We start from the raw sequence: 12,662 nt of genomic DNA, 5'->3' as shown, positions 1-12,662 counted from the left end.
CTGGCCGGGCGGGGGCGCCGAGCGGCGCGGCGGGGCCGGGCGGGCGGCGGAGCCTGTCTTGCCGCCGCTCGGCGGTCGGCTCGGCTCCGCTCGGCTCGGGGAGGAGGGCCCTAGCCCAGCGCGCGGCCAATCCGGGCGGGCGCTGGCGGCGAGCAGGGCAGAATGGGCCGTAGTTGAGTGAAATAGGAAAGCTGCGAACAGTGTGGAGTGCTCCCGGTGTAAATAAAAGGGGGGAAGAAAAGTTTCCCCGAGTCGCGGCTCTGCAGCCTCGCTCCGACGGGGGCGCGGGGCTTCGTGCGCGGCGGAGACCAGCGCTCGGGACTTTGCCGTGCGGCGTTCACGCGCTCTTCCTATTGTGTTTTTTTCAAAATATGGCAAAGGTTCAGGTGAACAATGTAGTGGTGTTGGACAACCCTTCTCCTTTCTACAACCCTTTCCAGTTCGAAATCACATTTGAGTGCATAGAGGACCTGTCGGAAGGTGAGTACCGCTCTCCGGACGCGGGTTCCGCGGCCCCGGGCCGTCGGATGCGGGGCCGTGCGGGCTCCCCTCGGCCCGGGCCTGCTCCCGCCGCCGCACGGCTCTCCTCCCCGCAGAGCCGTGCCGCCGCGCGCGGATGCGGAGCTGCGGCGGGGCCGCCCGGCCCGAACCCGGCGGGGAAAGTTAGCGGCGGAGCCCTCGCTCCGGGCTCTCGGCTCCGGGGCCGCCGCTCCGCTCCGCTCCCCGCCGCGCTATCGTCGAGGCCGCCTTCAAGTTGCGAGGAACTTGTTAGAGTGGTGGTAGCCATGTTGCCAGCTTTGTGTGCGCGTGGGGGGGCAGAGCGGGAGCGGGCGGACGGGCAGGGCGCCGCGCGGCCCCGCGACGCGGGAGCGGAACTGTTGCGCGGTCGCACCGCCGCGCCCGGGCGGCACCCGCAGCGCGGACAGCGTTTCGGAGCCAGCGGTGCGGGGCCTCGCTCTCCATTTTAATACTTAAAAAAAAAAAGAAAAAAAAAAAAAAAGGAAAAAAAAAAAAACGGAGCGGGAGGCAGGGCGGGCGGCTCTCCGTGGGCACAACGCTCGGGGCCCGGCGGGTGGCGGTCTGGGGGCGCCGAGCCGTGCCGGGAGGAGGGGGTGGCGGCAGCCACTATTTTTGGAAGTCACTCGAAAGTTACCGGCTGCCGCCGGGGGAGGCGGCCCGGCGCCGCCCTGCACGCCGCCCCGCGGGGACCCCGGAGCGGGGGACCCGGCTAAGAGCCCCTTCTCGGCCGGGCTCGCGCCTTCCCGTCCGTCCGGCGGGCCGCGAAGGCTCCCGGCCCGGTCTGGCCCGGCTCGCTCCGCAGCGCTGTCCCCGCGCCGCCGGCAGGCCGCGCCGCGCCTCTCCGCGGGAGGCGCCCCGAGAGTCCGCGCGGGAACCCCCGGGCGGGAGATTCGAACGCGGCGGCGCACGGCGAAGGAAGCTGCGCGCTGCGCGGCGGCCCCGAGCGGGGGCCGGAGCTGCCCGGGAACAGGTGCCGCTGCCGGCCCTGCCCCGGTGGGGCCCAGTGCTGCCTGCTCGCCGGGGAGCCCGGGAAGGCAACGGGAGGCAGGCAGGGAAACTCATGGCAATGGAGAATGGGGACGTTTCTGCCGCTGTCGCACAGTTTGCCTCCCTCAGCACTCGGCACGGGTTTCTGCCACGGTGCGGAGGGTTGGCGGTGCTGTCAGGAACTTTGAGAAAGTCCTGTCTGCATTTGGGTTTCCTGCAGGCCTCTGCCACCCATCCTAAAACTGATCAGCATCTCAACTTGAGCAGCCTGTACCAGTGAGCTCGGTGCCCACCCCGATGCCTGTGGCTGCTTCTCCCTGCCTCGGGCAGTCAGGGCTCACTCAGGACAGCAGCACCTGAATCCTCACACCGTGTGGCACGCAGCGGTGCCCCCAGCAGAACAGGCACAGGGCATCGCCGTGCCTTTCCTTCGGTTGTGTGACTGCTCCTCGCTGTGTGCATTTCACACTGCAGTTAAATCTGGACGGTCAGGCTGCTAATAAGAGTGGCCCAATTCAAAATTCTCAGTTCCCTTCCCCCATATGATGAAGGTTAGACTACAGGATACATTTAGGGTAAGCACTGCTATTTTTCACGTTAAAAAATGAGGTTAAATAGCTTTTCTAAAAGAATGAATTGCTGTCATTTCCTTAGCATTTGTGTGCTAATGTCTACTCTGCTGTTTACAGCCAGTCCTGTGCACCACTGGTCTTAAAACTGAATTCTTCGAGTTCGCTTCCCCCCATTTTTAAATTATTCCATGTTGTTGTTCCTCAGCAGTATCAGATCAACCTTTTAAAGGTATCTTTCAAAGGCTTGTTTTTCAGTACTAAGTATTACTGGTTTAGAATGACTTTGTTTTCCTGGAATAACAGCAAGTGATGGTATAAAAACTTCAAGTGATCTAGCCTATAAGTCCTCACTCCTTGTACATAGCAAACTGCATAGACTCCGACAAAAGGTCATCAGCTGACCCAATGAGTACCTGCAGTACCCCAGTAGCTAACACCAGGTGCTTATGGGGTAAACAGAGCCTCTGATGCAGAACCTGGTCAGTTGTGCTGCCCTATGTGAAGGTTTAAGGTTTCATTAATGAGGAAAAACAGTTGCAATCCTGAATGCTGGAGACATTCCTGCAGACTGAGGAAATTCTCATTCCATGTCCTAATGAGTGAATGGACCCTGCCTGCTGTAGAACAATCACAGCTTAACCTGCCTATGAAAATAGTGGGACTCTTGCAGTACTGACTGACCAGAGAAAGGTGGTGGGATGGTCTAGTTCATGAGGACTGGGGAAAGCATCATCTTCCCTCATGAAAACAAGTTCCTTATCCTTTATGCCAGTTGCTAAAGAAACAATTTTAAGCTAACCAAAATCACAGACAGTCAAGAGTGGAAGACCCTTAACTATAATGATAAATGTTTGTTATTTAATTTTTGTTCTGCAGATTTGGAATGGAAGATAATTTATGTGGGTTCAGCTGAAAGTGAAGAGTATGACCAAGTGTTAGACTCTGTTTTAGTAGGACCTGTTCCTGCAGGCAGACACATGTTTGTATTTCAGGTAAGTTTGAATTGTTTCTAAAGGAGTTACGTTATTTTGATCTTTGAAGATGACTATTGCACTAAGAGGCACTTAAAGCTTGAAAAACTTTCAGTCAGCTCTTCAGGTATCACACACCTTTCTTTAAGATTTATGTTTTGCCCCCAGTATTTCCATACTAATATTTTCATTTGTAGTATCAATATAAGATACACTGATAAAGGCACGGTTCCTGTAGGTGATGATAATTTTATATAATAAAATAACAGCTTGGGCTGCAAGGGACTTAAGCCCACCAGATTTGAACCACCTGCTGTGAGCAGGGTTGTCACTCACTAGATCACGCTCATAGCGTAAGTCTCAATTACTTGAAAATTTCAGGTTCTGAAACTTTCAAATGAAGGGAACTTGCAAATGAATAATTATTTTTCCCCTGCCTTTCAGGACAGCTGAAGGAATGAGATTGGGTTGGAAGATATGTTTATTAACTACGTATGCATGTGTGCTGAAACTTTTCTATTTTGTTTTGGAGCTGGGCCCTATTTTTTTTCCACACAAAAAATGAAGACGCTGTTGATCTTGTTTATCATGTTCATTACAAATGCATAATTTATCAATAGTTCTTCTGTTATCGAGATGTTTTATCTTATGGCATTAATTGGTCAGAATTAGATGATCCTCTGTTACTCTCAAAAGAAGCTATCTTCTAGCATTATATCCAAAGATATCAGCTAGCACTTGGATTTCTGATTTAAGTACTGCACTATTTTCAGTCAAGTTACAAAGTATCATCACTGACAGTAATGGGCAGGAGAGGAGGCAGGTGCCTAAAAAGCTGTATTTTGGTTGTGTCATAATAGGAGGGCCTTGAAAATTTAATTTATTGGTCTTGCAGTTCCTGTTGAATGAACTCCTTTCCATTTAAAATGGATATGAATGTTTATAATTGACACTAAAGCTAAACTAGGAGTGGACATGCAAGCACCTTGCTTACATTCAAATAGGTAAGAGACTGAGTTGGTGTGTTATTATGAAGTGTCCCTTTTATTTCTAATTGAATTAATGTTGGTCTGAGTACGTTAGACTTCAAAACCACTGCATTTCAGGTGAAGGTAGGACTTGGCTAATCTTTATGTAAGAGACTATCAAAACCTGAATTGCTGTAGTAGGCCTTTGCTGGTGACTAAAGCTACTTTATTCACCAAACTAATACTGCCTGGGAGATGGAGAGAACAAGGGAAGGGCAGAATGGGGTGCATTGCAGAGCTGCAGGAGGCATATACAGAAACCAAAGAGGTGGTATTTGTCAGGGATAACACAGAAAAAGGCCCTTTGCAGAAATGCATAAAATTTTCAGCTTATAATATGCTGCGGACTTTTCTAAATACAGAAATTGCTGAAATAGCAAATAAAATGGAGTGTCACACACATAATACTGAGGGTGATAAAACTACCTTTGTGAAAAAGGAGCTGTGTATCAGGTTGGTACGTTAGTCTTAAATACAGAAAGATGGCTTCTCAGACTTGGACAACCAAATTCTTAACATTTTAAAAGATTTCAGTGTTAAAGGCATACTGCCTTGCCCGTTTAGATTAAAATACCAAGACAGAGGTAATGAACCCTGATGCCTTCTCTCTCGCTATGCATTTGGGGATTTGCAGTAAATTCTTTTGGAGATTATAAATTATTTATAATCTTATGGGGAGATATGACTCTACATTAATTTAGCTACTCTCTAGTAATAGCTAAATGCATATCTGTCTTATGTGGAAAAACAAGATAATTTAAGACAGTGTATGCATTGAGTGATTTCATAAAATCCTTAATTATTAGCATGAGAATGGCACATTAAGACTGTGATTTTTATGTGGAAGTTAATCTTGCTACCTCTTTTTGCCTACCACAACATCTGTTTGCAACCACTGTGTATGGCTACGTGTTCCCTAGGGAATTGGGAGGTTTTATATCCAAGGCAGGGAGTATTTGAGAAAAGACAACAGAATTTTTTTAAAAATCATGTTCAATGTCATTGCCACTCAGACAAAACAGTAGTCAATAGCTAAGTAGGACTAAAACAGCATTTCTGCAAGTTCACAGCTGTATCTTATCATAGCATATTATGGGACATGAAATGCCAGTGGCAGTCAGGAAGAGCTGAAATACCATCTTGTGCTAGTTAAGTTTTTTTTTTTATAGGAAGTTAAATTGAAGAGTGTACTTTTGCAGTGTACTATTCTATAATTGCCTACTATGGAATTTCAGGTAATCACATGGCCCTGGGCACTGAGAAGGATGACTGAATGTAGCAGATTCATACATTGGCAGTTCTTGTGTTTTCTTTTAGCCTCTGTGCTGCTTTTCCTTGGCCATTCCCCTGGACAAGCTGTAAAGTGATCTGGTCATTGCATGCTCCCTTCAGGGCTGGGGGAGTCTACCCAATTCCCTAGCTGCACTCCTCTCTGGTGTATTTATACCCAAGAGGTCCAATTTATTTAATTGTTCTGTAAAGTGCCTGTAGCTTCTTATAAAAAGAAGCTTTTTGGTTTGAAGGCTCAAAATATAAGTAGCAAAGAGCAGAAGTCAATGATGCATGATTACTAGCTCCTGAATTTCACAGAGCATATAAATACTAGAGAAAAACAGGGATAAGAGGGATAGCAAAAATTAATCCCATTCATCCTCTGTCCTAAGGCAGGATTCATTACACCTGAACTATTCTAACATAATTAATACTAATTTATACTCAGAACAAAAGTGTTCATTATTAGCTTTGGACTTCTCATGCAAAATTGTAAACATGAGTCTTTTTCATTTATTCTTAAATTGCTGCTAGTCTAAATTTTAGAGCAGAAGGAGGTACCACATTTTTATCAGCAAGTATTTAGTTAGAAAGCATTTTAAGAGACCAAGGTAAACTGCATTTTATGAAGTAGTCTTTTATTGATTATTAATGATTACAGTACTACAGAAAGTAAGGATGCTAAGGAAAATTGTGTTAGTTGCCTATGAGGACTGGCTGAAAATGTCTGATGTTCCACAGTGGTCAGTGCATTTAACTGCATGCATTTTAAGAAATGTAGGCATGCGGAAGCAGATGAGAGACATAGTTTGTTCTTTTCCTAGACTTTTGGGGCACAGTCCAGACCTCACTATAGCCTGTCCCTGCTTTTGAAATAGAAACTACAGTCTGTATTTGTAAGGGTTTAGTCATGTTAAAAAATGCGTACAGATCAAGTCAACCTAAGAGGTATGGAAAGAAATACTTTTACTGAATTACTAAGGTGGGCTACAGAATAATGGCCCTGTAGAATTAGAGAACGATTGGCGTGCTTGTTCAAACAACAGCTCAGCTAATTATGTATTGAAAAGCAGTTTTGGATCAGAGCTGTCTAATCACCCTTGAGAAATGTCAGCACACAGTATTACTCTGTTGTAAGTAATTCCCTCTCTAGAGGATATCGTCCTAAATTCAGGGTTGATGTTTTTATAAAAGCAGGTCTGCTTTCAGGTTAACTTGAAAGAAACATTTTAAATTTACATACAGGCTCTGTTATGTGCTGGGAGATACTACTTGAGATTGCCCTGCTAGATAGACATATGGTGTTGATTTTATTTTAATAAATCTTTCCTTTTCTCATCTAGGCTGATGCACCTAACCCAGGGCTTATTCCAGATGCAGATGCAGTAGGTGTAACAGTTGTGCTAATTACATGCACCTATCGAGGTCAAGAATTTATTAGAGTAGGCTACTATGTAAACAACGAATATACTGAAACAGAACTGAGAGAGAATCCACCAGTAAAACCAGACTTTTCTAAGGTAAGGCACATTCAGTCTGTCTATTGTATGCCTATAAAACATTTTCAAGAATCAAACTCCAAATGCTTCATAAATCATGTTGAATAACACAAAAAGACTGGGGGACAAAGTGGAAGTACCATGTATTTGTCACAAATTTGGAGAACATTCAGAAATCAGTAACAGTTTCTGCTAATTTGAAGCTTTGTTTGGATGTCAGCATGAATTTATACTCCTGAAATGAAATAGAGACTGGGTTCCCTCTACCTGAATCACTGTTGACAAAGTGACTCTGTTCTTAAAAAAAAAAAAAAAAAAAAAAGGTTTTTTATAGGACAGGAAATTGGGATCTGAAACTGAAGTTTTAATTCAACACAGTCCCTACACAACTATTCCAATTTTCTGCAAAGCAGAAACTGAAAAACAATTTTTCTGTGAAAAGAGAGAAGATGGGTAACCTGGTAAGAGCTGGTTAGATGACTATTCAATAAGTGGACAACATGATCAGAAGTTAAAATATAAACTTGAAAAACATAGTTACTTTCATGCTAAAAACTGAACCAGGGGTAGAATAAAAATGAGATCTGAAACAATTATTTAGAGGAGAAAAGCCAATTAAACATCAAAAACTAGTCAGACCAACTCCTGTGGAACAAACACACAAAGTTCTGTACTGTACCCTGGCTTGCTTTAGTAAAGGATCTTGTGGAATTGGGGTTTTCTCTTTGTGAAAGCTGATGTGTACACGTTCATGTCCACAGTGGTCATGATAAAAAAAAAATAAATAAAAAATTGGCTGTTTCTCAAGTTTACATGAATTATACAACTAGGTATATGAAGAAGTGAGTGGAATAACGTACAGATATAATTCCCATAGTCTGAAACAGATCCTCAAATGTAACTTAACTAAACTGGTACGTAAACCGTTTTTTTTGAAGTTGCTAATGATTTTCTATGCTTAACTTTATTTTCAAGGATCAGATGCTTTAAGTGTACTCAAAATTCACAGTTACTGTTAATTTTTGATTCTTAAATTTACAATCTGTTCCTCTTTTATTTATTATGATCCTGAAATCTTTTGTTATTTTCGGTGTGAATGCTAGAATAACTTTCTTTAAGTAATTGAATTTGGAAATATCTTGTCATAATTCTGTTTTTTTTTTTCTAATATAAAAACTGCTTGCATGAAAAAGAACAGGAAAAGCTATCATGTATTTGTACAAAAAGGTCTTAATATGACTTCAGGGCAGAACTTAAACATGTAAGAGGAACGTAAGGGTCATTAAACACATTTAACTGTGGTTGATGGGAAGTAGACCTACCAAGCCACCTTAGTTTGGATAAGGGGTGGGGAAACATTTAAAAAGAGCACTTCCTTGGGGAATAAAATAAACATTACTAACAAGGAAGACTTTTTCTGTGACCAGTTTTAACTTGAATGAGATGAGGGGTCAGTTGTGATAATTTGCCATCCTTCAAAATTAACTGTATTATTTGAAAAACAGTGAAAGATTGAGAGAAGATGAATATTTTCTGTATGGGCTGCACACACATACATATGTACCACTTCAAAGACAAATGAAAGCCAACTATAAGAATAAAACGTGACCAGTGTCGAGGTGTGCCCACTATCAAATCAGAGTAATGTTTTTTCAATTTAAGATGAATTGAAAGTATAGCGATTTAATGTAAGGAAAAGCTTTTCTCTTAGATGAGGATAAACAGTTGATGGAAGCAGTAAAATTATGGCAAACACCATGAAATTGATGCAGAATTTTATCAAGTCATGCAGCACAGGGAATGTTTGTAGGAGTAGTTACTTGCTTTAATAAGCACTGCCTAAAGTAAAACCCTTGCACTTTACTTGCAAAGTTGTATAGTCTTGAATTCACAGAACACTTAAGTGCTTTCTTAGGAGGATGTTTTTATTTTGCTGGATTGGATATTAAAGTAAATGGACTAGTGGTGTATTCCTGTAAGCATGTTTTTATCCATATGTAGTAGCTACAGATTTGCAATTACATTAACAAATTATTTTGCACATATATGGCTGTGGGAGTAAGAGGGAAAAAACCCATATGAATGTGAATTGTGATTAGAGACATAAATACTATATAATCCATTTCTTTTCTTCCCACCCAGCTTCAAAGGAATATTTTGGCATCTAATCCCAGAGTCACAAGATTCCACATTAACTGGGAGGACAACACTGAAAAACTGGAAGATGCAGAGAGCAGTAACCCAAATCTACAGTCTCTGCTTTCTACAGATGCATTACCTTCAGCATCAAAGGGATGGTCAACATCAGAAAATTCATTAAATGTTATGTTAGAATCTCATATGGACTGCATGTGACTAAGCACCATCGTTTTGGTACTGTACATGTATTAAACTGTAAAAACAACCAGAACTATTTCCCTCAGTTTCCCTAAGTATATAGTTGACAAGCAATGTGAAGAACTTGTTTTAAAACATCCTGTAGAAAGTTTATAAAAAATAACAAAAAAACCCAAAAAACAGTATTTGAGCAAATTGTGGAATATAAATACAACTATTTTTAAGTAATTGCTTTTTTTCTCTAACTTGTTACTCTGTTGGTCTAAATTGAACCTTATTAAAGTATGCGTATTCCTCTCCCCTCCCCCCTTACTTTGTAAGCACTGATGAAAGCAAAAAAAACTGAAATAGTCAGGCAAAATGAAGCAATAATGCTATGCTGTGTCCTTATCTCTGATATCCAGATTGCCAAATATAAAGTGCCCTTTAATTAAACACCTGAAGAGCAAAGCTGTTATTAGAGGAAGTACAAAGACAAGTGCTTAAAAAAAAATGCCCCCAAATGTCCTCTTTCTGTGGAAGTGGACAGCACAGTATAATTTTAGGTGCAAGCTTCTTTTCGTTTCAAGGCACACACTTGTTACTTAAAGCATGCAGTTTCAGATTTACCATCTGCATCTTCAATTTTAGGACTTTTCTTAATCTCTTGCTGCTAGAGTTAAACTGTTTTTTTGAGAACAATATGTTTTGAGTTTCATATGGATTCAGGTGGGTATTTCATGAGAAAACCCTTTTGCAGCCACTGAGGAGTATGCATAGGTGGTTAGAAAGATTCAAGCAATTATTAGAAAATTTAAGTGTCAAAAGGAATGGCATGAGCACTCCCAAAAAATGGCTCTTCTGCAAGATTGTAATGCACAGTTGCTGGTTCATACATTGATTTTTTAAGTACACTATGTTTTTGTTGTGCTTTTACTTGTAGTAAGGAGTTTAGATGTTTTCTTTCAGTTTTTTGAAAGATCTGGAATTTACAATATTTCAGGTTTGTTACCTTTTAAAGAAAAATGATGCACTGGTATAAATTAAGATTCAAACCCTTTTGTGGCGAGCACTTCATACTCAAGAATGTACTGCCTATCCTGAAGGTCTTGCAGTGACACATTCCCTATTACCTGAGGCACCCTTGAAGATGAAAAAGAATGAGGCAGTGAATTGTAAAGACTTCAGAAATTGTTATGACACTAACAATTTAGTTATTCCTTCTACTCCTTGTCAGCCTTATAGGTTTACTGTGACTATATATGCATTTAAAATTGTAATCTGTCATGTCAGATTACAGAAATATTGTTCTGCTGGTTACTAGTAACCACACAAACTGTTAACCCTTGTAGGTTCCAGGCCCTTAAAAGAGATGAAATTCATGATGACTTGGCAGAATAGCTCTGAATAAAAATAGAATGCTTTCTCTCCATTTTCTGCATTCTCTAACAGGGATGAAGATGTCCCGGTCAGTTAGCATTTCTGTCTTTCTCACATAATTAGTACAATTGTCTTTAATTTATAATATATCTTTCAGATTGCAAAGGGAAAACCTGATGTGAATGTTACATGTACATGTTTCTTTCTTGCATTGCAACTCAGCAGAGCATATGGTAGCTGAATGACCAAATTGTCTTGAGAGCCGTTAATATTTGGAACCCAAATTCTAATGGGATACTGCAAAAGTCAATATGTCTCAAATGTAAACATTTAACATAGTCATCTGCTGAAAGGCTAATGCTAATAGGCTAATGATGTCTGACTTAAGCTAAAGCTATTGTAATAGTATTTCAAACTTCTGTTCCTGTAATTGAAAGTATGATCAGGTACAAGCTATGACCAGGATCCATTCACCAATAGCACAGAGGCTTTTTAGAAGCATGTGCTAGAGAGATAGAGAAGCAAACTGTTACTGCCATTGCAGAATCAACTACAAAACATGGTGAGTAAAACTACATCAATCAGCCTGCAAGCCAGTTAATTTAGAGAAATTCAGAAAGTGAAGATACACTGTTTAGAAGGAAAAAAAAGGTTAAATGTACTTGTGAACTTCTGTGCAGTTAACTTCAAACTAGACCATATGGCATGATGCTGCAACAGAATATGGCAACCCCTCAGTGATACAAACACTACTTATAGCTGACCCATGAACTGCAGAAAAAAGAATTGCTATGCTGTGTTTGGTGACACCTGTAAAAAGAACCACCATACCTACTATGAGAGCACCTCACAGTCTTTTTGAGAGGAGCAGTCTTTCTTTGCTTTCTAAAAGATAGGAAAGCTCTCAAGCTTTCTTCAAGCCTGTCCAGATCTTAGCAGTCCATACAAACTGTTTTCTGTATTTGCTGCATTTCCTGGCAAAACCATATTCTAGAGATAAGGAATTTGAGTATGCCACATGCTTTAGGACTAATGACCAGGTGACATCAAAGCACAAAATTAGTGGCATTAAAAGATACAGTGAACATACTGCACTTCTATAAAAACTTGTCTGTTATCTCTGAACTTTTCAGGACAGCAGGGCTGCTTACCAAATGTAGACAGGTAGCACTGACAGCAGAACATTACAATTTCAAAGCTGAAGACAAGTGCACTTACCAACAAACTTCATTTTGCATAAGTTATCAACATGCAAGAAAATGCTACAGAATCTATTGAAAGGAATAGTGATGCATCTCATTGTACTTGTACCTCAGCTAGATAGACATACTAAATTCCATTAGAAGATTGTCATAATATTCATCAGAGATTTTTCATATACAAAGAAACAGATGGATCACACAAGGCCTTGTTACTGGTGAAAGATGGTTATTTTTCTGTTTAGCTTAAAGAAAAACACACATTGTCCCTTCATCTTACAGTCATGTGATTAATTCATGCATTATTCTAATTTGAATTACTATGACATTCAGAGTTGGAAGGGTGCAATTACTCTAGCTCCGTCATAAGGGAGACTGGTGAAGCATAACCTCCCTAACGGCTCTGCAAAACACCACTGAGAATACTACTCTTTCTTCCTGTCTTCCGGGCTCAGAATGTAGCTAGAATAACATGGTCACTTAGTTTACAGCCTGCCCTGCAGTTTGTACTCCTGAGTGAGTCGCAATGTGGGAGACAAAGCTGACAATGTAAGAATCCATTATTTTTCTTTGGAGGGCCTCAATTGGTGGTTTTCCTGAAGTCAGCTGGCTGATGGCTAACACAGTTGCATATATATATATAGATTGCTTACCTGCCATCTGAAATTGGTGATAAGGAAGAAAAACGAAAAAAAAACCCAAAACATTGTGCATGCACACTCCATGCTAGTTCTCACAAAAGACAGAAAAGAGCAGAGTAACTAAATCTTGTGACTTCTGTCTGGACAACTGCAGGAGATCTTTCACTTCCTTAATTACCCTGCTACTCAACTACAACAATTAGTCTGCAAGACAATAGCCTGCAAGTTCAGTGGGCCAGATTCTTATGTTCTGTTGAGAGCTGCAAAAGAAGTTTGGG

The 12,662-nt window shown here is 41.6% G+C and overlaps 2 protein-coding genes across 4 annotated transcripts in view; one reads left to right on the top strand and one right to left on the bottom strand.

Annotated features, from left to right (window-relative positions):
- Positions 1 to 12,662, bottom strand: part of MCM9 (minichromosome maintenance 9 homologous recombination repair factor) — a 56,880-nt gene that overhangs the window by 25,295 nt on the left and 18,923 nt on the right. The gene's annotated exons all lie outside the window — the stretch shown is intronic.
- Positions 36 to 9,413, top strand: ASF1A (anti-silencing function 1A histone chaperone). Of its 2 annotated transcripts, none has more exons than XM_031611338.2 (4): positions 36 to 480; positions 2,955 to 3,070; positions 6,693 to 6,869; positions 8,991 to 9,413. In XM_031611338.2, exons 1-4 carry the CDS (start codon positions 372 to 374, stop codon positions 9,201 to 9,203), a joined length of 615 nt encoding a protein of 204 aa, XP_031467198.1. In that variant the 5' UTR covers positions 36 to 371; the 3' UTR covers positions 9,204 to 9,413. The 2 variants fall into 2 exon arrangements, with proteins under 2 accessions (XP_031467198.1, XP_089991966.1); XM_090135840.1 differs by lacking the exon at positions 36 to 480 and adding an exon at positions 493 to 942.

The sequence above is a fragment of the Phasianus colchicus genome, chromosome 2 (genome assembly GCF_987193195.1).
Source record: "Phasianus colchicus chromosome 2, bPhaCol1.hap1.1, whole genome shotgun sequence".
Taxonomy (NCBI): Eukaryota; Metazoa; Chordata; class Aves; order Galliformes; family Phasianidae; genus Phasianus; species Phasianus colchicus.
The sequence above is the reverse complement of the archived record's forward strand: the minus strand, read 5'-3'. Positions and strand labels throughout refer to the sequence as shown.